The sequence below is a fragment of the Taurulus bubalis genome (genome assembly GCF_910589615.1).
Source record: "Taurulus bubalis genome assembly, chromosome: 10".
Classification (NCBI taxonomy): Eukaryota; Metazoa; Chordata; class Actinopteri; order Perciformes; family Cottidae; genus Taurulus; species Taurulus bubalis.
In genome coordinates this window covers 3,988,913-4,016,116 of record NC_136598.1, presented here as the reverse complement: position 1 = coordinate 4,016,116, position 27,204 = coordinate 3,988,913, and the positions used below count along the sequence as shown (strand labels likewise).

Here is a 27,204-nt window from a genome sequence, read left to right as displayed (position 1 = left end):
GCAGAGCTTGGGTTGGCCCTGATAGTGGTGTTACTTGACAGTGTATTTCAGTTACGGAAATGGCGACCCCCAAAATCCGCATCTTTAACCCAGAGGCCCCTGGGAATCGCCAACAGGCCGTCGTAACAGCCACCAAAGAAGCCCATGACTTCAAGAAGACGAGACCGTTCCCCAACCCGCCACAGGAGCTGCTGAACCAGACCTCGGCCCTGGCCCACGCTGAGGTGCTCCTTCGTGCAGAGGGTGTCACCTCTCCATCGCGCCAGATGTGCCTGGGAAAGCTGGTGGTTCCATTCGGCCAGTATGAAAATGCCCCATTCCATTGGCTTGTGGCAAATGATGTGGGCTACATGAAGTAGTAAGCATGTTACATTATCATTATATTAATACCAGTGTAGGCTATGCATTTCAAATACACTTGCTATGGACTGCTTAAAATAATCAATCTGTTTGCATCATCAGTGTATATTAGTCATCTTTACACATCATCTCAATTGCAGTGATATTGATGATACAAGTACTAAGTTGATGTATTTATTCCAGCATACTGGACAAGCACAGACTGGAGTGTACAAACACACAGGGAAAGGGAAAGGTGGGGAACCAGTGGGTGAAGGATTACCTCACTGAGTATGCAGAGAGCTTGCCACAAGTCTCCAGTCTCCTCGAGGTCAACATCGACCGGTGTATCTACGGCCAGAGAGGCTTTGAGCATCACACCTTTCTGGAGATGTGGGAGCTCTACAGCCAGCACCTCAGCCAGAAGGACAGGCCAGAGCAGGTCAGTGCTGAGCAGAGGGAGCTCACGCAGAAGGCCTACAGTTCTGTGAGGAGGTGGCTGAACACACCAGTGACCCACATCACCATCATTGAAATTGTTCCACTGTCCGGCAGAAACAGCCGGAGACCGCTGTCCAGCAGAAACAGCATGTGTCAATGTCCACTAGTCAGCCCACAGAGACCCCGTCCACATCCAGGGTCCAGATTACTCCATGGAAACAACTCAGGGACTCCCGTGTAAGTCATACTCAAACAATGACAACCAGTTTTTTTTTTTTTAATCGGTTTTATCTTTTAACAATATTTTGTAAACAATAACTACATGTTGTATCTGTGTCGCAGGTGGAGCTGGAGGGTTGGGTGCGTTTGTGGGAAACCTCCAATGGCGTCCCATCTGCAGATGTTTCCTGGCTTAAAGAGGACGCAGAACGAGGCCTGTTCACCCCTGTTCAAGTGCTCAAGGACAACACCGGTCAGGTCTAAAGGCGAAGGGTCATGAAATCAGACCGCATGTGGTTTTATCCACCAGAACCTCCTGGCTACATCAAGGGTGCTCCGCCAACTCCACACCTCTTTTTCCGGAGCCGCGTCTTCGTGTGGCGCCCTGTTGGAGTCTGGAGATGCTCCCTGAAGTGTCCCAGAGGCGATGACTGTGTGGGTCATGGACAGAATGTGCAGAATGTGCACCTCTATAAGTCTGGCTACTTCCCTTGTGTTATTACATTACGTTACAACTACGTATGAGAACGTAAAAAAAAACGCTATTTTATCTCAACTGAGCGAGGCTCATCAAGCTCTGTTCCGTCTCGGCATTAGGGCACTCATTTCAGGCTCCGCCTCCTCCGAGAGAGCTTCCCTCCGCGCGGCTCTTGCGCCACGCCTTCCTGCTGGCAGAGGCCAACAATGAGCAGGATTACCGGAGCCAGATCCTCTCCACTTTTGGCGTTGTGCTGAAAATGGATTCCACCAAGAAAGTATGTTAATCAAAACATGTTCCATAATGCCATACTGTCTGATGCAAAACGTGGTTAACATTGTTGTAAAATGATTCCGAAAAATCCCGTATCAATAGAATCTAACAGAGGTCACATTATGCAAACTTGACATATTGTTACAGGTGGTGAAGAAGCTGTCTGGGGAAGGTCGAGGCTCAGCCGAGTGGTTCACCAGCATCGGGAACGAGCACTCGCAAATCGTTTCATTTGTGCTGACCTGCGAGGAGTCCACTCCAAAGCTGAAACCCATGTGCCACGGAGTCATGGAGAGGTTCCGGGTGGCTGGACAACCCGTCCCCAAGATCCTCTATGTGGACCGTGGCTGTTGCCGGTCTCAGGGCCCGACAGCTTTGGAGACGTTGTTCAAGTCTTGGGTGGACCATGGGATGGTTGTACGTCTGGACATCTTTCACTGGATCCACCGGTTTGACGCAGCCATACGCACAGAGTCTCACTGCAAATACGCTGTCTTCAAATCGGCTGTAGCCGGTGCAGTGCTGGCCTACAACCGCTCGGACCTGGAGCTGCTCATCAAAGCGGTCAGAGCCAAGGACCCGGCGACTCTGCAGTCGGTCTCAGACGAAGATGTTGTCCGCTGCTACATATCGAGGGAGCAGCTCAAACACCACGTGAGGAGGGTCACACTTGGGGCTCAGGAGAACCAGTCGGTCAAGTCCAGTGTCCTGTTAACAGATAAAAGGTCAGTACATAAAATGTTTACATCGTCCATATACAGAATTCATTTTGAGTCGAGTCCCCCGCTCCCTGGGACCCTTACCCCGTTGATCCGTTTGTCCCTTCTCAAGGCCTGTGCCAGCGGTTCGATACCTATAACGTAGAGGAGGACAGATAAGGGACAACCCTGACGGACACCGCAGTTTATATGAACTGCTTTTGTCAGATGCCCATTAGCAAAGAATTTGCTGGTGATGCCCCGGTACAGCAATCCCACCCATGCTATCATCCTCTCTGGGAAACCCACCTTTTGCAGCACCTTGAAGAGGCACTGGTGCGAGACCCGATCAACAGCTTTTTCAAAGTCTAAATTTAGGACTACAAGCCGGATGTTTCTGTCTCTCGCAGTGGATCACCAGCATCAGAAACAAACATCACATTGTTTAATCTGTGCTGACCTGCGAGGAGTCCACTCAGAAGCTGGAACCGATGTGCTATGGAGTCCTGGAGAGGTTGGCGATCAACCTGTCCAAGATCCTCTCTGTGGACCGTGGGTGTTGACGTGCTCAGGGCCCAACAGCAGTGGAGACTTTGTTCCAGCCTTGAATGGACAATAGGATGGCTGTGCATCTTGACATCTTCCACCGGTTTGACACAGACACACGGATGGAGTCTCACTCCAAGAACCCTGTGCAGTGCTGGTCTACAACCACTCACACCTGGAGCTGATCAAAGCCGTCAGAACAGAGGACCCGGAAACGCTGAAGTCGGTCTCAGAGGAGGCTGTTGTCCGCAGCTACATTCCAGCTCATCCACATGGCCATGGAGAGATGAGAGGTCCCGCTGGGCTGGACTAGAGCGAGCCTCCTCAAAACACCTGGTATAAAAGACCTCATACAGAAGTTATTACATCTTTACAGATAGTGCCGCATACAATGTGAACATAGCACCCTGTACGCGTGTATACAGAGGCTTTTTAAAGAAGCTGTACAGAACTCACTGGGGCAACACTCTACGGCCGCACAAAGAGGGACGCTCTTGTTGACACTGCAGTAAAACAGAGGCTAAAGATGGCCAAGCGCTACGCACTAGGGCTGCAACTAACGATTATTTTAAGAATCGATTTAATCTGTTGATTATTTTTTCGATGAATCTGATTTTTTTTTTAAAGCATTGATTTATTCTGTGATGCAGTCCGTCATGCTGTTGATGTCCTCCATGTGGTCCACACAGCACATCCCAGTCGGTTGACTCAAAGCAGTCCTGCAGGGCGTCATTAACCTCCTGAGACCACCTCCTTTAGAGATTACATGCAAAGTCAATGCACAGACACGATAGGTTGCGAAAAAGTCAATTTTCTGCGGGGAAAAGTTGAACATTTTCCAACTCTGGCGGGGAAAAAAAAAAAAAAAAAAAAAAACGTGCCGCTGAGCCGCATCAAAGTTTAGTCTGGTGTCTTTGTAAATTAAAAATATATAGAAAAACATTGTTATGGGTTCTGAGAAGAACCACTGATCTTTAAAGTTGTCCGAAAGAGCTGTAAATATGGTATGGATGTACATATTGTGAACACATTTTGTTTCATCTAATTCAAAATGATGTTCATTAATACCGTTGAAATCGTCTTAACTGTAGTATAGACTTCAAAGTCAAAGAATAAGTAAGTGTTATCTGGAAAACCATATTTAAACAATAAAGCAATTATTTTCAGAGGCATTTTAGATTTAAGTTGTCATGAGTTAGTTTCTTGTGTATCTGTGTGTCGAGTATCCATATTAATTAACAGTGCATTGGTTAAAGTCCATTGCTGTGCAGGAGCGCAGTGAGTCCCTACCATGACTCTTTCCTCTCCCCCAAACAGATCTGGTTTCTCTGGATATGTTGTGGTGCTCAGAGACCCCCACCCTGCTGCTCCTTCCCACCTGCCTCACCCGGAGAGTCAGGCCGCCGCCGCTTTGACCTTTTCCCGCGTGGCTCCGGCTCCTTCGTCCGAATGGGCACAGAGGCGATTCTTCTTTGTGGCTGCGTCCTGGCCTGCCGCCTGCAGCCATCCGGATCACAGCCACGGGGGGGGGATCTGCATGTGCTTCCTTGCCGGCAAGTTTCTGGAGGTCCATAGGGCGTCTTTGATGGCGGCTATAGTGAGAAACAGTTTGGTTTTCACCTTTGCTCGCCTCATACAGCACCAGCTGTGCTGTGAGGGCCTCCCTTACCGGCAAGTACGGGAATTGTAAGGAGCCGGCCGTTGCCCACTGGTCTACGGCGGCGCTGCACTCCCAGACCAGACGTCTCACCGACTCAGGCGCACCACAACCCGGTTGGAACCAGTTGAGTGCACTGGTTTTACCCCAGGAGTGCATTGCGGACCTGACTGGGAGGATCTCGTGAGCCATGACAGGTCCCGAGTCTGTTGGGAGGAGCTGATAGTTCACATTGCAACAAACAGTTTGCCGAATGAGAGTCTTCGCACTGGACTCACTGGTTCCTGCTCAATCAGAGCCTGGTTAGTTAAGACTCCTGCTAAAAGTTAAAATGCCTGGGTAAAAGCAAAGTTTGTCTGCAGAGCTCTGGTTAAGATAGAAACCTCATTAGGAGAATTAGAGGGAAAAACTGCCGGCCCCTGCACTTTCTGCCTTTGGTGCATTCCTCAAAAATATGCAACATTTTTCAACATATCCTGCAAACGTTCCGCTTCCACACTTCTGCCACATGCATCTGCTCACCATGCTTATAGAAAAGCTTTGCTAGTCCTGGTAGTGCGTGTTGCCCCGAATGTGTCCCACAACTATCACAGATGGAGGATGTTTCAGGCCTCAGAGGCCCTGAGGTTCATTGTTGGATGGGGACCCTCCATGAGCAATTCCTAATGCCATCCTCATCTCTCACTTTGGTGGTCTGGCAAACAAATGTCATCCACATTTACGGTTTCATAGAACATTTTGATCAGAGGCATCACTAAATACTGATTAAAAGCCCACTTACCTTTTCTTGTTTGGCATGGTCAACATGTACTACACGTAAGCAGTCCTCTGAGCCGCTGGATTCCTGTGTGAAAGATTTACAATTTTGAAATACATTGCACCAAAACTGCCATTATAATAACTGGCATTACCACCAACAGGCAGAGAAGCAAACGTCGTTCAGAATTGACTTTGAAGGCAAGCTACAGCACACAGTTACTCTCACTGACAGGTCAGGAGGGCAATGAGAGTATAGGACCAACGACAGAGGAGGAAACGTCACAAAATCACGACAAAGTATTTTATGTTAAAGAATCAAACTTAACAAATGTGGTTCATCGACTCTTTCTGGTCACATGGTGCATTATAGTCCAATAGGAATTTAAAACAGTACTGCAACAATGTTACAGTACATACAACTGTATTTTTAATTTGTGTTAATGTTTATAAAGACTGATCGTGACAAAGTTCTCTGCAGGTGAAAAAATAATGTGCTGTTTGGGAAATAATGTCTGTGAAAAAAATTAATTAAAAAGAAGAGCTTCTTTAAAACTAAACAAGTTTACTAAACGTTTTACCGGTGAATAAATACAATGCAAAGGAACAAAAGAAAGACATTTATAAGAAGCAATATATTCATAAAGCAGCGCGTGGCATCACAAACTATGATCTAATTTACATCCACGTTACAAACGGTTGTAGCACAAAAAGAGACAGAGAGCAATGTTTCATGGAGAAGAATGTGTTTTTACTAAAAGAGCTCTTTTAGTCTCTATTGGAAAACAGAGCTGACTGCAGGATTCAACCCTAAAGTGACCATGAGACATGAGAGTTTATGATGTGAACTATGAACTACACAAGAACATTATTCTCTTCTTCACTGACTGTCAGTCTTTTTAACAAGGGAACGACTGTGACAGAGTTCATATTCATTAGAGCATCATTCACTTAACTGGAATGAATTTAAACTAATGTGGGCACTTTACACTGTTTGCTGCTGTAATCCTGTAAATTTCCCCGCCGTGGGAAAAATAAAGGAATATCTAATATATCATATGTGCAAGGGTATATTATTAACATTGAAGGAATTTATTTTGCTTTACAAAGAAACAAATCATAATTCATATTAAAATCATTACCTGCTTCACAGCAGTCAACACCCAACCTTTAGATTATTAACAGTATAAGAACTAGTTTGCTATCATCATTCATAAAGCAAAACATTTGCTGCTTCAGTGAATATGATTAATTATTTTTTCACACTTTATCAGGGGAGAGCGCGAACGCAGTCCCCCACTACCAGAAATTATGCAATCGAGATTCCCACATTTGAGGAATTCGCAGAGGTCAGCTCAGCCGAAGTGCAATGGCCAAGCCTCACCCTGGGTGAACCACCTTCTTGATCATGGTATCTCCCTTGCCAGGTAAGTATGAGTTGTACACATCCGAGGCCGGGGAGTCTTTCACAGACAAACCATGTTGACTGAGGGTGCTGAATATATAGATATTACCCCAAAATACAGACTATAAGAGGTCTGATAACCTACAGGAATTTAATATGGAGGAAAGCTATGTGTAAGAAGGTTGACAAACATTATTTTACGTTTTACTTGAGGCATAATGGTGACAATTCCCATCATGCAATGCTGTATTTCTATGTCAAAAGCCAACCTAAACTCACCAGCCGTATCTATTTATCTCCAACTAAAGAGCAACAGTTCAGCAGTGAGTTCAGATGAGACAAAGCTAAATCAAACTGCTGCCAAAAGCAGTTTGATCCACATTTTAAATTCAGAGTTTAAGAATAAAATCACCCGTTCTCTGCTTCTCACATTACAACCACTTCCTGTTTCTTTGTTCACTGCTGGTGCGCTACTGACATACTGACATCTATTGGTCTGGAGTATGAACAACGCTGGTTGTTTAGCAAATATAAAGAATACAGTTCTACAATAGACTGAACATGATTACCTTCATGAAGGAAGGATTTATTGCAGATCTGTTGTATTACACTGCGAGGCCAACTTGATGAACTGACAACTGGTTCAATATACAGATACATGTTTCTGTGTATGGCAAACAGCAAAATAATAACAATGACACGTCTTAGATTACTTAATTTATATAATATATGTATATGCTAGCGTTTGTGTAAGTGCACAGAAAACTGGGCTGTCAGAATTTTCCCTTTTGGGAAATGAGCATTATGAAGTCTAACAACAGATGGAATCAATGCGAGTAAATAAATGTTTTAAATTTTTCCTCAAATGTGGAGAGAACTGTGAACTCACAAAACCCTTGTCTCACTCGTTAAATGTCTTTAACAGCAACTTGCATAACATAACAGTTACATTGTCACTCAGTAAGACGATCTATTTTAACTTAAGGGAACTTGTGGTAGTTTAATAGATATTATTTTAAACACATTTAGGGGGTGCACCGTTCCTGGAGGTACTGCAATACCAGGTCAATGCGTGGAGTGGACGGAGCAAGCCCCTATTCCATCTCCCTATTCCAAAAATCAATTTAATATATGGTCCCCGGGTAGGGGACGTATCAGATATTAAACTGATAAGAACAGATACTACACTTGATCTTAGCCAAAAGGCCGAGAAGCGATAACGTCACACAGCCGGAGAAGAGGAAGGCATTCTCCACACAGTCATCCTCACTGATGGGTCGGGAACTGAACTACAACTTGTTAGGTCACCATATGACACAGGAACAAGGTGCAATACTAATGTACTACTGGAGCCGTTTCGTTTGGGATATTTACATTAAACTTGTTTTTGCAGATTCATGTTCTTGTTTATTTCCGGACACGTGGTACGCTGTCGTCCAATAGGAAGTAGGAACACGATACATATCATTCCCGACACGTTTGGATTCATATGATGTTATTAGTATATTATTTCTTAAATATCGTCTACCCAATTTGTGAAGTTGAGTAAAGTGATGTAATTACACTTTAAAAACAAGACATTTTATTGAGACGCCGGAGCTCGGAGCTAGCATTAACTTAGCTAACCGTTGGGATTCAAATGATGTTTATAAAAGTATATTGTTTCTTAAATATCGTGTCACGAACTTGTGAAGTTGAGAAAAGTGAGGCAATTACACTTCAAAACTCCCTGAACGACAACTGGAACTCTGTCTCTAGTGGAGAGCAGAGCTATATATGATAAGCCAAAAATGCATTTATTTGCATATGCAAATGATACTAGTACGACCAGTCTGATCTGCTGGCCACTGCAGATTAAGTGCCTTGCTCAAGGTGGGTACAGCTCTTTCAATTCATCCACCTAGGGATAGAGTTTGCACCTTTCCAGTCACAAGCTTCTCTAACCTGTATTGCGCTATTGCCTCATTTAAAAACTACCTAATTTCCTAGAAATGTGTCTTGCATCTTGCAAATAATCCGGGCTGTGCTTGAGGTCTTCAAACTGGGACTGAATTTTACTATACATGTATATTTCATAAAGATGCTTTAGAGCACATATGTCAAACTCAAGGCCCGCCGCGTCATTTTATGTGGCCCGCGATGGCTTCACGACCCGTTTTCAGTGAATCGCGGACCTTTGCATGGGCTTTTATTTTGAAGGAGATTTTGTATGCAGTGGAGTGCCATCTATTCACACTCCTCAATGCTGCGTTCACAACACGCTTTACTTGCGCGAGTTTACACGTTGGACTATTTGTGATAGTTAAGCTTCATTTCCGACTTTTTTTTATTCCATGTTTGTGCATGAAAACACTGAGTCTGTTAAAAAGGCTAAAGTTATAAATTCATAAAGCCAAACATTTACTGCTTCAGTGAATATGATTAAATATTTTTTCACACTTTATCAGGGGAGAGCGCGAACGCAGTCCCCCACTACCAGAAATTATGCAATCGAGATTCCCACATTTGAGGAATTCGCAGAGGTCAGCTCAGCCGAAGTGCAATGGCCAAGCCTCACCCTGGGTGAACCACCTTCTTGATCATGGTATCTCCCTTGCCAGGTAAGTATGAGTTGTACACATCCGAGGCCGGGGAGTCTTTCACAGACAAACCATGTTGACTGAGGGTGCTGAATATATAGATATTACCCCAAAATACAGACTATAAGAGGTCTGATAACCTACAGGAATTTAATATGGAGGAAAGCTATGTGTAAGAAGGTTGACAAACATTATTTTACGTTTTACTTGAGGCATAATGGTGACAATTCCCATCATGCAATGCTGTATTTCTATGTCAAAAGCCAACCTAAACTCACCAGCCGTATCTATTTATCTCCAACTAAAGAGCAACAGTTCAGCAGTGAGTTCAGATGAGACGAAGCTAAATCAAACTGCTGTCAAAAGCAGTTTGATCCACATTTTAAATTCAGAGTTTAAGAATAAAATCACTCGTTCTCTGCTCTCACATTACAACCACTTCCTGTTTCTTTGTTCACTGCTGGTGCGCTACTGACATACTGACATCTATTGGTCTGGAGTATGAACAACGCTGGTGGTTAAATATTTGAGCTTTGCTGTAGATATTTTAATCCTAGAACACTAACGTTAAAAATAGTCACACTATAATATACTTCTCATCAAAACATATTCAAATACAACAATACAAGGCAAATTGAAGTACTTTTCTTTTATCCTAAAGAACTTCTCATAAAACAGGCCTCACGGGGAGACCCTAAAAAAAGGCTCAAAATCCAGTGAAAACTTAGGGAATCGTCAATATAAAAAAAAAATATATATATATATATATATATATATATATATATATATATATATATATATATATATATATATATATATATATATATATATATATGAGCTATGAACTTGTTATTTGGTCCACATGTTCCTGGGACATGAGTCTTGTTCTGTGAAGGAAAACTCTGCCCTCAATGGTAAAACCCATACGGAATTTTTGTACCCTAACACGTGCCTGTAGAAAAAAAAAAAAAGGTGATCCGAGCAGGAAGACACGCCCACCTTCACTAACGTCAAGCTACACAAGGACCCACACAACTAAGACAAAAGCAACACAATGAAAAAACTAACCACAATCGCTTGGGTGAAAAAAAAAATCACCCGACGTTAGTGTTCTAGGGTTAAAGTACAAAGACACAATATATATATGAATTAAACAGAAGTATTTGCTCTTTTGACATGTCAGCAGAAAGCAGACATGGCTCATTCACTTTTGGGGAATGAGCCAGCCTAATATTCAGACATTTTTTTAAACTAGCTCAGTGCAATGACGTGCATTTAACATGTCTACACTTTGCACATACGTTTTACTTTAAGCATAGGGCACATTCCGTCCATGTCCACCTTCTGTATGTATTTAACAGAGCCCTGCACGCTGAAACACGTGATATCCATTCAGATTGAACCGCTAGAGGGGCGCACCGCTCCTGCTGCAATACCAGGTCGATGCATGGAGAGGACGGATAAATAAGATAAACACGTGTATTAAATCAATTTAATGCAACGTATCTGCATTTTAAAGTGGCCCTACATAGTTCCGGTTCTCTGTATACATGCTTGGTTAAGATTCATCCGACCCCTAAGTTAAATGCTGACCTCTAAACTCACGGTGAACCTAGCTAGCTCTAGCTAGCTAGCAGGGAACGGCTTCATTTAGCGTTAGCTAGCCTACCTAAAGAAATGTAACGGAGCCCAAACACATTATGAATTTGCCCCGTCGATAAAACGAACTATCAGTAATCCCCAATTTTCACACGCTTTAATTTTTACATCACCTGTGGTGAAAAGCTACCCAGAGCCACACACCTGAAGGTGGAGCTAAAATCAGGGCCGGGACGCCATTAAACACCATAAAATAAAACACACAAAAACTCGATTGACACTTCTGGCACAAGACGCGTCTGGCATGAGAAAATATATGTGCCTTTGTATTTTAACTTACCGAAGGCCATTCTGGTTTCCAAGCACACTTTTAGACGGATAGAAACATGCCTCCGAGACGCCGGGTGTGACTCGTGCTCACGGTCAGCGCCGCGAACAGCTGTCTTGTTATGCAAATTAGCTCTCTACTGCCTCCTGCGAGCCAGTCGGGTACTTCCGCACGAGATGCTCGTCTTCTTCTTCTGTGGTTTAACGGCAGCTTGCGTCCTTTTTGTTGCATTACTTCCATCTTTCGGTTCCCAACTTCTACACTTTCCCCATCAGAGCATGGGATGTTACGCAACAGCTCTGAGTTCAATTTGGACAGAACATGATACGGATTTATTTATGTGTTTGTAAATATATATATATATTTGTAGAAATGTATGTGTAGCTGCATCCTTTGTTCTTTTTATGTCTGCCTGTGAAATACATTACTACTCATTTAGATATGTGTTATATAAATACGATTTTGTATTAACAACCACACAAGATATGTTTTCAGATTAAACATGAGACGAATAGTCAATAGCTGCCGCAGTTGCTTTCCAACGACTGCGTGGCCCAGTGCATGATGGGAAACGCCTGGCTGTCGCCACATCAGAGAGCTGATTGGCTCTTAGATCTGACAGCAAACACCACGTGTTGTAGACAATTCTTATTTTATGTGTAGTTGTAATACTTAACGATGGATTATTGACTATTAGTCTCATGTTTGATCTAAAAACATTTATTGTGTGGTTGTTAATACAAAATCGTATTTATACAACACACATCAAAACTACTAGTAATGTATTTCACAGGCAGACATCAAAAGAACAAAGGATGCAGCTACACACTCATTTTCTGCCTTCTGAAATCGACAGGCGGCTTGGTCTCGTGAGAGTATCGTTGATCACGTGTGCATGACGTCAGAGCAAGTCGGGCGCAACTCGGACACAAATCTAACCGGCATGCATTGCGCGCCGATCGATTCTGCGCAGAACTGGCTCATCTCGAACGAGCCTTATGTTTTCTTATGTCTGTGATGAGACAAAAGAGCTGTTGACTTATGAATACACTGAACGTGGGCATCCCTTTAATTACGGGAGGAAGAATAATTTCCGGGGGGCGTGTCCAGTTTGTTGACGTCAGAAAGGTAGGAACATTGCTTCATGACTTCCCTGTATAGCGTCGGGAACTACTGACAAGCTGCACTTGCAATTGTTTTTATTCGGCTTCGGTTTATTAATTCAACAGCATTCTGTGACTCAGTTGCTCCTTGGTTTGGTGGGTAATGAGTTTATAGGAAGTGGCCAGCACAAAAATAGCTCCTGCTGCGAGGCAGAACTGGTGGTGGATCAGTTTGGCTTTTTGCAGCTGACTAATGTTCACCTCAGCTCGGCCAGACCTGACATAATAACATTTGACTTGTATATATTTAAATAAATAACATTTGACTTGTATAACATTTTGACTTGTATATATTTTTTCACAAAGGATGTCAGAGGCTAATGTACAAGTCATTCATCTATCAGAGTAACCGGAAATGACACAAACAATACTTGACATTAAATTACAACAGTACTCCTATAAAGTACTTATGCAGTGGCCAAACAATTAAATACTAAAGAACACATGTAAACACAACTATAAGGGCTCCTTTATATATTGATCAGTGGTGCATTACCTCAAGTACACATTATAGTATTCCCTTTTTCTGTAGATTTATACGTTTATAGGTAAATATTGTATGTTTTTACTCCGGTACATTTGTCTGACAGCTTTAGTTACTTCAGTTTTTCACCCCCTTCCTGTCCAATGAAAATATACTATTGTCACAGGACATAAAGGAGTTAAAACATCTACAGCAGTAAAATGTAACATACACATTAATGCAGCAGTAATGTGACTCCAGAAACATCAGATATAATAAAACTGCAAAGCCCTTAGGATATATAAATGCAGTCATTTAATAGACCCATCTCAGACTGCAAAATATGAAATGAACCATTAAGATTTATGGCACCATGAGCTTTTTAAAGGCGTTTTCAAAGCTCTGTTGGAACCCTTTAACCGTATTCATTGCCGTGTACACAGAGCCATCGCCTGCCACCGGGTCGTCCAGTCGGCGGCCTCACATGACATGTCTTCTCCAGAGATCGCCTCTCTCTCCTGGGGCCACATGAAGGTGAAGGGATGCTCCTCCAGCTACAAGGACTGTAAGGTCTGGCCCGGAGGCAGCCGGGCCTGGGACTGGAGGGAGACGGGGACCAACGTGAGTGGAACCGGAGCCTGAACGCCCACAAAATACACATGTTGACGGTGACAAACAGTTCACTCACACCTTTCCCCCGCCCCGCCCCCAGCATTCCCCAGGAGTCCAACCCGCCGACCTGGAGGAAGTGCTGAAGAAGGGAATAGACTTGCTGGTCATCGGCAGAGGCATGAATGAAGCTCTGCAGGTAAAACAGACCCACAGAAAAGGCCAATTTATTCAGAGGCACAGCTGTGGGGGAGCAAGTTCTCATCTCACTACGTAAAAGTACCATTACTGCACTGTAGAAATACTCGGTTACATGTGATGGATTCAAGTCTTTACTTCAGTAAAGTACAGAATACAAAATCTACTTAAAACCACCAAAATAAAAAGCAGTCATTATGCAGATTGTCTCATTGTGGAATATCATTGTGTTACTTTATTGGAATATAATTAATGATGCATTATTGTGCCATCACTTTACTGTTGAAACTGGTAACGGTGGAGATTATTTCTTATTAAGTCTTAAACATTTTATCTTTGAGGTGCTTATCTGAACTACTTTATATACTAGTAATGCGTCATCATTTATTTGTTTTATAATTTTGTATTAATAATCTGGATCTTCAAAGTAACTAAAATGATCAAATTAATGTATTGAAGTAAAAAAAGGCAATACTTAACTGAGATTATGTGGAGTAGAAATACTCAAGTAAAGTACATCGTTACTTCGGTACCGTACTTGGGTAAAAGTGCTCAGTTACTTTCCATCACTGAGGCTCAGTATGGAGTTTAGGTTTGGCAGCACTCAGAGTCCCCCAAAAAAACTCCAGGTTGCGTTTCCATGCGTATAGCTCAAGTAAACTGCGAGCCGTGGAGACGGCTAGATTGAAACAGGAGCGTGTGTGTTCTGTGAAACTCTGTGGGGAGACGCGCCATGAATTTGTGTGCGGTCGTCTCCTCCCTCAGGTTCCCTCCGCCACGCTGGACTTTGTGACGCAGAAAGGCGTCGACGTCAGAGTCCTGCAGACGGAGAAGGCCGTGGACGAATACAACAAATTGGCTGGCCAGGGCGCCAAGGTGGGAGGGGTCTTCCACTCCACCTGTTGATGATGTCACCCTTTTGCCTGGCTGCACCAACCGAGGCGGCCTTACGCGGGACGGAGGACAGATGCAGCTGGCTATCTCTTCTAGCTCTCAACTTCTCAACGCGACTACAGACCACTGATTTAGAGTTCAGATGGAAACACCCTCATGTCCAGTTCACTTATTGGACGATATGATATTCTGCTGTAATCCCGTAAATTTCCACACTGCCGGACTAATAAAGGATTATCTTATTTTATTATAAAATAAAAATGCTTCTTCTGGATCAAATTGAAGATGCAATGCAACTCCAATTTTGTGGAATGTTAAAGCACAACGACCACTTCTGTAGAGTTCAGTTAATGTATTTCTGCTTGTTTGCTGCACAAAATAAAATTTGAAAATGAGTCATCTCCATCACATGGGTTTGTCTTTATCTCTCGTGCCTCCTACTACTTAAGCATAAATTATTCTCACGCGTGGCCAAGAAACTGTCGCATGCGAGAGCGAGTCAGAGCCTCATCTGTGTGTCCTTGGTTACCGCGTTTTGGTCAGCGGCGGGCGGGTTTGGGCATGATGTAGACTTTAACGGGCTTGCTGAACAGAATGGTTCCCTCCACGGAGGCCTCTGGCGGTGGGAGGCTGTCGATGTTGTCGCTCCATCCCAGCTTGGAGGCCGGCGAAGGGGAGGAGAGGGAGGTTGAGGAGGAGCTGTAGGCCAGCAGGAGGCGCACCTCGATCTGAGACGGCTCTGAGAGAGAGGGAGGAAGACCGTCAATGAAAGAAACCAAAAGGCAAAGTCGATGCACTGATGAAACAGGTGTGTGATTGGAGAGAATTCGTTGGAAAGATTGTTTTTGACCACTGTATTGCTTCTTTGTTTTGAATGCCGAACTGGAGATGGATCAGATGCTATGTGTCGATGTAACTCTTAAGTTTGTGTGTGTGTGTGTGTGTGTGTGTGTGTGTGTGTGTGTGTGTGTGTGTGTGTGTGTGTGTGTGTGTGTGTGTGTGTGTGTGTGTGTGTGTGTGAGACACACCTGTCCACGCGGTGTGTGAGAGGTAAACCTGTGTGATGAGTCTGTGCCTGTCGGGTCCAGGTTTTCTGAAGTCTCCAGGTTTAGGATGGATCATGTGACTCTGGCCGTCTGGATACAGAACCTGCAGGGACACGATGCACAGAAAGAAGGTGATTCAGAGCGAACGAGTGGGCAGCTACGGTGTTTAAGAGAGGCCGTGCGGTGGTAGAGTAGAGGGCAGTCTCATCATCAACACTCCTGAGCTACAGTTTGAGGTTTTCCACAGACAGCTTTAACTAAAACCAGCTTTTACGTCCTTCATCATCATCATCATCATCTCCGGGGCTGAAGCAACAGTGAGCAGAACCACAAACATGGTTTTGGGAAGTTAAACAGGGAAGGAAGTTAATGGAATCAAACACTTAAAGTAAACATCAAAAAGGAACAAGCTCCCAGTTTTGCAGGCTGAATGACCAAAACGGTTCAAATGAAGACTGTGTGTGTGGAAGTAGGTTTTATCCTTTGTCCACGTTAAATCTCAGAATAACACGTTCTACCACAGTTGCCAGCGACGCCGGTGTTTTCACCTCTCCAGTCTGCATGCGAGTCATCGTGGAAAAATGTGGTTCTAGAGACACCTTCTGTACACAGGAGTTTTGAATGTTTATATTTCTGTCTGTGGACACATTTTCATCACAGCGATAGCATCTCATTCGTGCCGTCATGAGACTTTACAGGTGAGTAGTTGAGATCAAAACGAAGGCAGATATTTGGCATCGCGGCTGGAGGTCTCTAGATTTTATTTAGAACTAGTATTTTTAATTTCAAAGGCGAGGACTCTGCTCTTAAAAAATAGATTTCTAGAATTGATTTAAAAGAAACTCCCCCCCACGATGTTTATTAATTTAATTCATAACCTAATCTGAACCTGAATCTGTCTACAAAGGACTGTTGAACGTCGCAACTCTGAAGCGGACCCAAACCCCAAAAGGTCCAGTGAGAAGCTGAGCGCAGTACTTTAGTTGTGCACCAAACTGACCTGTACTTTCACGGTGTTCTGGGGGTCCTGGACGTGCTCCAGCGTTGCATCAATGTCCAGCGCCACCACCAGGCCGGTGGTGAACTTCAGCGGGTTGTCCGACTCCCCCGTCGGCTCTATGATGGTGGCTGTCGCCCGATGGATCTGTCGACCGGCAAGGAAACGTCAAGGAAAAACAAAGAAAGTCCTCTATTTATCAAACGGCACATCAAACATATACTAACCGATTCATCATACCTGTTCAGGCAGCCGGAGCTGCAGCAGGCCGCTCTGCCTCAGAGTCGTCTGGAGGATCTTCACCGTCTCCACCGGTTTACAGGACGACAGCCGGGGCATCAGCTCCAAGAGCTTGTCCACAAAGCTGTCCTGCAGGTGGGGCAGCTCGGCCAGAAACAGCCTGAGGGTTGCAGAAAATATGGAAGAAAATGGTGCGAGGAGAGCATTGAAGCATATCAACATATCATATCTTGTTGTAATATCGGGGCAAATTAAAGCTCAAACATCTGGACAGAAAGATGGACGTTATCAGATCTCACCTCTGAAACGACTCAATATCCTGCAGAAACTTCTCACAGCTGCTGATGAGTGGATCCAACCTAAGATATAAGAAACATCTGCATGCAGGTGTGGCCCAAATTAAATGTATATAGTGAATGTGTGTGTGTGTGTGTACTGACCCTTGCCTGGTGCGAGCACTGAGGACGAGCTGCAAAGCTTTGGCCTGGAGGCGAACGTGATGTATGGTGGCCACCTGTCTGCGCTCCAAGCCGCTGTACAGAAACTCCAGCTTGTAGGTTTCCTCCAAAATCTACAAACACAACCAACACACACACACACACACACACACACACACACACACACACACACACACACACACACACACACACACACACACACACACACACACACACACACACACACACACACACACAGCAACAGGTCATAACGCTTGAGTCACAGATTAGCAGAAAAAAAACTACCTTTTAGAGATGTCCCCGATGATAACAATTTCTGGTCATCGATGATCCAATATGTCAGATAGCCATTGAGTTTGTGGTTTTGTTTTGTCAGAGCAGCATACTCAATTTTCCTGAACAGAGCCTGAACGCAACTGAATTCAACCTCTGCATATTAGCCGTCAGCGGTGCTGCCAATGTCTCTGATTTAAACACAATCAGGGATTGAAAACTAGTAGGCATGTATGTGCTTATATGTTGCTGTTTTTTTACTGAATATAGGCTATGATGGTTAGCCTGTGTAATTAATCCACGGTACACAAATGTGCCAAACTGTGAGGGGTTTGGTGGACTAAAGTGTGTGTGTGTGTGTGTGTGTGTGTGTGTGTGTGTGTGTGTGTGTACCTGTTGAGCTGCCGCTGTGGCCGTGACGTTTTGTTTGAGGCAGAGAGGTACAGCCATGTTCCACAGCTTCTCCTGCAGAGCCTGAGGAAACGAGGCGACACTAAGGTTTGACACCACCAATCTGTGTCCTTAAACATCAGGGCCCTCAAAGGAATATTAGTCAAAGCATAATACAAACGCGCACACACACACCTTCATGAGCAGCAGCTGGCAGCGCAGGTATGTAGCACAGAAATCAGCGGCTCCAGCGAGCTCCGTCTGTAGCTCCCCCAGCCGCCTCAGGTCTCTGACAGACAGAAGACAGATTAACATTCTTCTTCCATAGTCACCAAATACAATCACCACTTGACCAGATGAACATGGTTTTCAGATCATAAAAACTACGCCAAACTTTGTCTGAGGGCTGGACGGTTTAACTTCAGGTTTTTGCACACAGAATATTCAACAAATACAATGTCGTTATTTCATATTTGAAGCTTCTATTGGGGGTTTTGAGTGAAGTTTTAAATGTTCGTTACATTTTATGACATACTCTTCCTACAAAAAGAAAATCCCTGAACAAAATCTTAAATTTCAATAAAGTGATTCATCAGATTGAATGAGTGTTTTTTTTTTCCTGAAATCAACATCTCTCTGGGTGGAAAAGTAAAAAGCCAACTCTCTGGAGTTTAATAATAATAATAATAATAATAATAATAATAATAATAATAATATTAGTGCAGCCGGATCTTTACAAAAACCACACCATGAACAGACATGTAAAAAAACAAGTTGTGCAGCAAGCATTGAAATGTTAATTTAGATTTGTAATGTCAATCTTATGAATGAAGTTCTGTACAGCCCTTTGAAGTATATTAATATTAGCAATATTTCACTTCTACAAAAACATGAACAATGATAGCCCGGACCTCAGAAAGTCTTTCTGAAGTCCAATCCTCAATAATCCTCTATAACCTGAGACAAGTCTAAGGATGCTACTTTTATTTATTTTTTTAAATGACAATTACTATTCAGAAAAAAAAAGTGAGTGAGCGAGTGTGCATGTGCGCGTGTGTGTGAGAGAGTGTTTACCGAATCGTGAAGTTCAGCAGGTCCTGGGCTCCGGGTGCTTCCAGGTTCTGGATGGTGCTGACCCGGTTCAGACTCTGTTGGAGGAAGAGATGAGCAGATTCCACAGAACCAGAACTACAACGCGAGTCCACCAAGTCCAGACCGTTGCCTGGCAACTAAAAGACAGGACAAGTTACAGGAGAGAATGTTGTCTGTGTAGGTTTCTCCAAAAGAGAGTGTGTGTGTGTGTGGAACGATTCACATTTTCTTGCATTGTCAAAACAATTGATCGATTATCAAAGTAGTTGCTGATTATTTTTCCGTTGATCGTCTCATCAGCAACTAGTTTGATAAATCAACAAATTGTTTGTAATTTTCAAGCAAAAAAAGGTTACGATTCTGAGAACCGCAGTGTTTCACTCCTCACTCTGAGTGGCGGTACGAGGTGAGACAGACTGTCCCTCAGGTAGGCGTAGTGTCTGAAGGTGTGGTCGGAGAACAGCGCCGGCATGGTGGGACACGACTTGGCAGCGTTGAACACCAACACCAGCACCGCGATATCTGAGATCAACCGCCAGAGTCGAGAAAGAACAACACAGTTCAGGTCCGCAGGTGAGCGCTAACTTGTATGTTTATGTTTTGTCTCATTTGCTTTCTGCATATTGAGATATCCTGGCAGTTTTTGTTGAATCACAACTGACAAAAGTCACATGTCTATACAATGACAGTTCATCAGTTCATCATTCTGTGGATGATAAATCTGAAGATCACCTGTCTCACATTTAGGGTTTAAAGTTTGTCTCGTCTTCTACACGTGAGACTATTCTTGAATCCTCTTTTCCACCGGTGCCAACAAGCTTTGTCTCAATACGACACTCAGGCTGCGTTGCACCAACACAGACTCATTTGTAAAGCTAGTTTATAATTTAGAAAGGTTTAGTTTAGTTTTTGATCTAGTCATGGATTCAATTTAATTCTGTTGCACTAAAACCTTTTACTCGAATGTAATTTAAATGTAAGATTTTAAAATGGCTGCTTTATTTTGTTGTTGATGGATTTGAGCAGAATAATCAAGTCCATCAAAGGAAGTTAACGAGGGGTTTCCTCCCTATTTCATAGACTACTTACAACAGGCCCTGACAGCACATTAATGTATATATTTATTTTAATTCTGGTAAGCAAACATGCTTTGTTTCTAATTGAGCAAAAGGGCTCTGCTCTGAAGGATACAGGCTGGATCGTCCATGTCGGGCTCTGGTGTGTCAAAGTATGGGTGCGTGCTGAGCAGCTCAGGAACCAGCGGCAACACGAGCGTTGGGTGACGGGAACCCAGGAACTTCAGACACCTGGAGGGAAACAAGAAAATGAAATTAAAAACACATCAGTTTTCAGTGTCATCAATGGACAGCTTCCACAAAAAAAAAAAAAGAATCATATTCAGGGCTCTGTTATTCGTTTGTCAACGAGGTTGAACATTAGGGCTGCAACGAACGATTATTTTCATAATCGACTAATCTATCGATTATTTTTTCGATTAGTCGACTAATCTATCGACTTTCTCATAGCAAATTAAAATAATGACTCAAACTGTTGGAATTTGAACTTCAAATGTATTTGAGTAACAAGATCTGAACATCAGAACATCATCATAACAAATAAATTAAATAGTAATGCAAATATGCTTTAAAAGTAAAGAAAAAGTACAAATAAAGTTTTAAAAGTAACTCAAAATAGCAATCAAGCCTCTGAAAGTGCAAAATAATTAAAGAATAACTGGGCTGCAAATGACATTCAAAGTCCAAAAGTAAAACAAATTGTCCATCCTACCCGACAATTAAAGTGCAAGCATTAACTGAGCTGATCATATCAACCACGATTTTGTCTTTCCCTTGCAGCTCTAAATTAAGCTCATTCAACAGATCGGTTAAAAATGCCAAGTCTATCAGCCACTGATCGTCATTTAGTTGGTTGTATTCTGCATGTTTAACAACATGGAGAAACTCCGTTTTCTCCGGACAGGGCTCTATATATAGTGTGTAGAACAGCCGTCTTTGAAGAGCTCTCGCTCGAATAGACGATCTTTGTTGCCACATCCGTGATCTCTTTCCTGTTTAGCATTGTAGCGCAGAATGCTTTTACTTTGTACTTTTGTGTGGTCTGCATCCGAAAGCTCTCCTCCTATGGAATATGGAAAAACGCCGTTCCGCAAACTGTCATGTCACCAACCTTAACTGTACACCAAAGAGCATCATTTATCATTTTAACATGTTCATCGCTTTTGGGGATTTGATACATCTGAAAACTTCAATACAAAATGTAGCTAATGCAAACGTCGCCTTGTTGTTTTATATACGGTGACACGATTAGAAATATACAATGAGAAATGGAACAAAACTCGCAGCACACACACACTCGCACGCACACACACACACACACACACACACACACATACTTCCAGACGGAGTTGCGGTCGGTGGGATACTTGTTGAGGTTCTTCAGCAGCTCCAGCAGAGCTAGCTGGATGCACTCTTTAGTGGAGACGTTGGTGTAACAGATTAACTCGTGGAGGGCTTCTCTGATGTCACGAGACGAGTCCTGGAGAGCGACAGGGACGTCATCAATGTGAGCGTGGATAACGAGTGGAAATACATATTTCAGAGGTTAGAGATCAACTCTTTGACCTGTGTGTGTGTGTGTGTGTGTGCGTGTGCGTGCGTATGTGCCATTACCTCCAACACAGCCAGCACAGTGTCCAGCTGGTCCTCTCGGAGGGTTATGTGGGTGGATATTTCTCTCAGCACGTGGATGGACTGCAGCCTCACTTCCTCGATCTCGTCGTTGAACATGTCGACCAGGAAGTCCAGGCACTTTTCGGCGAAGCTGGGGGACGAGCGAGCCAGCTGGGACAGCGCCTCCACCGCCGCAATACGGACCTCTGGAGTAATGTTAAAGGAGGAGAAAGCACCAGTGGGAGAAAAGCATGGAAATACAACATCAGTAACATCCTGAGGCTCAGAGACTAAGACGAACTGCTCCACGTCTCACGTACCAAACATCTCGTCCTCCAGGCCGTGAACAAAGGCCCCGCAGGCCCCTGAGGCGATGAGGTAGACGGTGTTTGTGTCCAGTTTCTCCTTGGGGGCGTCGTCGGCCCACTTCCTGCCAGAGGAGAACTCCCCAGACGTGAAGAGTTCCTTGGCCCGTTCGTGGGCCGTGCGCTTCCTCTGGAACACAGAACGAGGGAAGAGAGCGGAGGTGTGGCTGTTAATATTGTGAAAAAAAAATATTTAAATAACAAAAACATCTTGTGAGGAAACTTCCATTACTCACCCTGAGATCCGACATCAGCTTCTTATCCAACGTTTGCTCCAGAAAGTGAGGGCTGACCTGCAGTATCGAGCCCTATCACACCAGAAAAGATTCAACAAGTTTCACTTATTATAAATTGGTCACCTAGCATTACAGGCTTCATCAGTGAAAGTGATGTCTTGGTTCCCACGTGGGCCAGCTTTGTTCCCCCACACGCTTAGCACACGGGAGAAGTTTTAATTGGTTGCAATCTGCAACCTCGTCCTTTTTTCCTATATTTTGACATGCATCAATTTGATAATACTAGCAATTTGGGGTGGGGTGGGACCTCGATAACTCTGGCTTGTACAGTGGGAGGAAGTGAAGAAGCGTCATTCATTTTCATACACAGTCTGCGGGCTGATCGCTCACCAGAGTTTTGGCGGCCTGCACACGGACCATCCAGGATCCGTCGCTGACCATGTGACTGATCTTCCCAAACACATCATCGACAAGTCGGATCTCCTCATTGGACGACGGGATGGGAACAATGCTGGTTGGACAGACGGAACAGTAAACAACTGGTCAGGCGGGGCTGCAAAAAGTTAAGTCAGTGGAAATGTAAATTAATGAATTAAAATATCAGCAATCAACATTACAAATACATACTGTCTTTTCTGGGTTTCCACTTTTAAAGCCAGAAACAAGTGTCCCTTAACGCTATAAAACCTTGTTGTGTTGCACACCCAGAGAGCAGCGCGGACTCCACAGCTCGTGCTGACAGGAAGTCACATTCTCACCTTTCTGGGTACAGCTGGCTGAGCACCCACACCATCTGCACAGCTGCCGAGCGGACCTGCTCGTAGTCATCTGTCAGCAACCTGCAGGCCTACACACACACACACACACACACACACACACACACACGTTACACACTCACTGTCGCTGGGACGGCTGCTGACGATTAACATCATGAATGCTACACCGAATCCCTAAACATCGTTCTCAGGGCAGACAGTCTGTTAATCATTACTTTATTATTATTCTCCCCCAGAGAAATCTGTTTTGCAATAGTCAAAATGTCCACCGTGAGGAAGGTCGGTTCACTATGGGATCTCCATTGATTCAGTAAAGATGCAGGCGACAGATACAGGCGACAGTGCTGTTACCTGGTTATAAATGATCTCATGAACCTTCATTCCTCTCTCGTGCAGCTGCAGCTGGAAAGCAAACACACAGAAGGAGCTGTTACGTAGAGATAATCAAGGGCGTGACAGCGGACTGGGTGTTCGCACTGCTGGTGTGCGTGGTCCCTGAATTTTGGTGAGTGCAGGTGATGGCGGTGTCTTACCATGGCTTTGAGGGCCGCAGTGCGAACTCTGGGGTCCTGATCCCCGAAGTAGTCGCTGATGATACTCTGGACGTCCCTCACTCCGCCTGGAGCGCCAAGTAAACGTGCGAAAGGACAAAAAGAACCATAACAACACATCACGCATCAACTCATATGTTCCATTGTAAGCTTGTAGGTCCGGGACACTTTTTTAAGGTATTATATAATAATTGATTTAAGTCTAAATTTAAATGAACTAGCTTTAATTAAGAAGTTGAAATGCTGTTGTATATTTAAGCCTTTTTCTAATGATTGACATTAATATGAGATACATCTATATTTTCTAAGACAAGCCTTAATCACTTGTTCTCTTTAGGCAGTTTGTGAATGAAGCCCGTTGAACTTTAAGTAAGGAAAGTCTCCGTCACAGTTCAGCAATGGAGATAAACGGAGCAACGGCACAAACCTAACGACGTGCCAAGTCCCTCGTTGTCTTTGGTCAGCGGAGCGTCCACCGTGCCGAGACATCCGAGGAGCTTCAGACACTTGTTCCTCACACCGAAATACATATCAGACAGGTGCTGAGAGGAGGAAAGAGGAGGGGGAAATACACAGAGGAGATTTGTATGTATATTATTGTATCTGTTCAGACAGTCAATAGTCTGTTAAGTCTATAAAGAACACCTAATGATGAGACTGTCTACAAAATGTCTGCGCGCGTCACCTTGCAGGCCATCTCTATGAGCCTCTGTCTGACTGTAGGGCTCTCAGGTAGTTGTGTGCCAATGACCAGCAGCGTGTCCAGCAGCTGAGCGAGGACCTGATGGGACTCTGCAGACAGAGAGAGACAGAACGGAGCAAACAGACACTTTGTTGTGGATAAATGATTTTAATACAGTTTCACTTTATGTTAACGTGCAAATAGGTGCTGTGATTTGATTTTGCAGATCTTGTGGCAATTTTTACTGTTCCTCTCGGGAGGTCATTGAAACGCAAAACTCTATTAAAAGCAATATTCTCGGTACATTTTTAAATATGATCTTTAATTAAAATTATGTAAAAAGGCACACCGTTTCAAATCTCTTCATCCAGACATTCATAAATCATCAAATTGTTCCGTGAAAACACTGCTCGGTGCAGATGTGCAATAACGCTACTATTATGCCTTTACAAACATTTTGTAGGCAGTGCTCGGTGAAGAAAAAAGAAAAGAAAAAAAAATCTGTTTATTTCAAGGAGATCTCTTTCCCAAGTACAAACAAATACTGTAACCATGTTCTAATGTGTGTGTGTATAAATACGCTGTGGACTGTGTGTGTGAACGGATCTTACTCTCATTGTTGAGCGTGTTAATGGCATCATCCACGATGCAGTCAGGGCTGAAGCCCTGCGTTTTGGACAGCAGGCCCAGTAGAGAGGCGATCTTCAGCCTCACTGAGTTATCCGTCTCCTGGGGGAGGACATCAGCATTAGATGTGTGTGTGCGCTTAGTTAGACTGAACCAAGTGAATGTAAACATGAACACATTGCATATGGCACTTAAAGCCACATGCTATGCATGAGCGCAGCAGAGCTTGTTTATTACAACCTTGCAGAGGTTATGGATTATGTTCCTAGTTAAGACCCCACAGCTTGTTACCTTGTAGTAGTGCTCCAACAGGATCCTGATCACACCCTCCACACTCTCCACCTCCACGGGCTTGCGCGCAAACTGCAGCAGGTACTGGAGGGCATCGGTGGGGTTGGTGGCCTTGCAGAGATCAACGTGTAGAGCCGCAGACTTGCTGGGTTTGGACAGACGCAGCTTCTTGGCTGGAGCTTCCTCCTGGGGAATCTGTCCCCATAAAAACAAAGTAATTTGGTTTGTTCAAGAGGGTGTGTGAATATCTCCTTCTCTGTTCAGACACACCTTCAAGCTGCCCTATTCATTTATTCAACAATATGCAAGACACAGGGATGTTTCTCTACCAATGGTCACTATGTTCTGTTCGACTTACGTTTGCCTTTATAGAAAGCAGAACGTTTACTTGCTGTTAAGTACTCATGACAGCGTGGTATTAGTAACGTACAAGTACGTTACTAATACCACGCTGGTATCTTCCACCCGACAGCGTCAGCGAACAAACTGTGGTCACTTTACAGGATTACGTGAGAAAGGAGTCTGTCAATACAGGCTTTGTCACAAGAAACCAGTAACTGGCACCATTGACGTTACAAGCCACATAAACGAACGTTATGTAACTGTTCTTAAACATCTTGAAAGTTAGGTTAGCTACCGGTTATCATTCAGTTGTGAGGTTGTTGACGCTAGCTCATATTGGTGGTTACTACAGCTACCTACGCTAAATTAGACGGTCAACAACTAATACTATAATATTTTATATGCAGTATTTATTGTGTATAAATATCACAGAGATGACCTGTGTTGCGTTGTGACTGTGAGTGCCTGTTGTTGTGGTCGGGTTAACGTTAGTTAGCCATTTAGCACGAGCTAACAGGCTAGCTAGCTCTGTAGCGCAACCTTAACGTTCACGTCGGGTTATAATAAGTTTACAGCGAGGGGCAATGAAAAGGGCTGTCGCGTGCTCACCTGTACAACTTTAGAAAATTCCTCATAAACTCGCTTTTTCAAGTGCGCTGCCATGTTCAGGGAAAGATGACTAGCCAAGTGTTCTATTCGGCATTCAGTTAGCGACATACATATGTCCCTTATACTTCCCGTAGCTACGGCAAGAAAGGGAAAAGGCGTTTGGTAAATTACTCTTGTTCCCGTTTAATCGCTAAATTGACTTTTTACCAGATGTCATGACCATGAATCCAGGTATTTAAATATATACATATATGTTTTGTCGTTATTGCAGGATATAAAATAACCTTTTCAATACATTGAAATCGCTTTATTTATTTGGAGCCGGTATTGCTGTAATTAGGAACAATTACAGCAATAATAGCCCTTTCAAAGAACATAAAGACATGTTGTTATTGTTTTTTTATTCAAGATAGAATAAATAGTTTAAAAAAAATGTGAACCTACCCAATGAATACAGCTTTATATATCGCAGGCAGTCAATTTTGAATATAGTTTTATGTATCAAATCCTCATATTGAAGACGCTGCAACCAGAGCTTTATTTGTGGTTTTGCAACAAAAAAAAAACAGTGGCTGATTGATTTCCCGACAATCTACATATTAGACTAATTATTCTATTTTGTAATGTGGTGGATTAAGAACGTAATCTTACATGACAACATTTATTTAAATATTTTAAGAGAATACAATTCAACATTGATAAATAAATGTTCATACATTTAATCTAATTTAATACTGCCACACAACTTTTCTTGTCATGATGAGTGTAACAACCACGGCTGCCGTAGCAGCCGCCTTGCTCAAAGGCACGTCGGTGGCAGATGTTTTTTTCTTACATTTGGTTACACATCATTCAGCAACACAGACTGGGAACCAGTGTTTCAATATTATATAT

General features: G+C 43.5%; 2 protein-coding genes across 3 annotated transcripts; one reads left to right on the top strand and one right to left on the bottom strand.

The window, feature by feature from the left end:
* Positions 1-12,303: 12,303 nt before the first annotated feature.
* Positions 12,304-15,040, top strand: aamdc (adipogenesis associated, Mth938 domain containing). Of its 2 annotated transcripts, XM_079225480.1 has the most exons (4): positions 12,304-12,446; positions 13,388-13,565; positions 13,657-13,752; positions 14,517-15,040. In XM_079225480.1, the coding sequence occupies exons 2-4, from the start codon at positions 13,434-13,436 to the stop codon at positions 14,655-14,657; spliced, it is 369 nt and encodes a 122-aa protein (XP_079081606.1). In that variant the 5' UTR covers positions 12,304-12,446; positions 13,388-13,433; the 3' UTR covers positions 14,658-15,040. The 2 variants fall into 2 exon arrangements, with proteins under 2 accessions (XP_079081606.1, XP_079081607.1); XM_079225481.1 differs by lacking the exon at positions 12,304-12,446 and having other exon boundaries at positions 13,210-13,565.
* A 121-nt stretch (positions 15,041-15,161) lies between these two features.
* ints4 (integrator complex subunit 4) lies at positions 15,162-26,364 on the bottom strand (the record flags this gene model as incomplete). The annotated part of the gene is made up of 24 exons (XM_079225479.1): positions 15,162-15,384; positions 15,674-15,794; positions 16,692-16,835; positions 16,929-17,088; positions 17,228-17,287; positions 17,369-17,499; positions 18,053-18,133; positions 18,245-18,338; positions 19,124-19,278; positions 19,530-19,663; positions 20,333-20,448; positions 21,555-21,697; positions 21,832-22,037; positions 22,152-22,326; positions 22,433-22,504; positions 22,823-22,943; positions 23,191-23,279; positions 23,560-23,610; positions 23,742-23,817; positions 24,192-24,301; positions 24,445-24,551; positions 25,053-25,170; positions 25,360-25,551; positions 26,311-26,364. 24 exons carry the CDS (start codon positions 26,362-26,364, stop codon positions 15,185-15,187), a joined length of 2,910 nt encoding a protein of 969 aa, XP_079081605.1. The 3' UTR covers positions 15,162-15,184.
* Positions 26,365-27,204: the final 840 nt, after the last annotated feature.

Bases quoted from the DNA above. Each gene is read 5' to 3' on its own strand.
- aamdc (XM_079225480.1), top strand. From the start codon at position 13,434: ATGTCTTCTCCAGAGATCGCCTCTCTCTCCTGGGGCCACATGAAGGTG. The intron at 13,566-13,656 runs GTGAGTGGAACC...CCCCGCCCCCAG, and splicing joins GGAGGGAGACGGGGACCAAC to CATTCCCCAGGAGTCCAACC. The intron at 13,753-14,516 runs GTAAAACAGACC...CTCCTCCCTCAG, and splicing joins GCATGAATGAAGCTCTGCAG to GTTCCCTCCGCCACGCTGGA.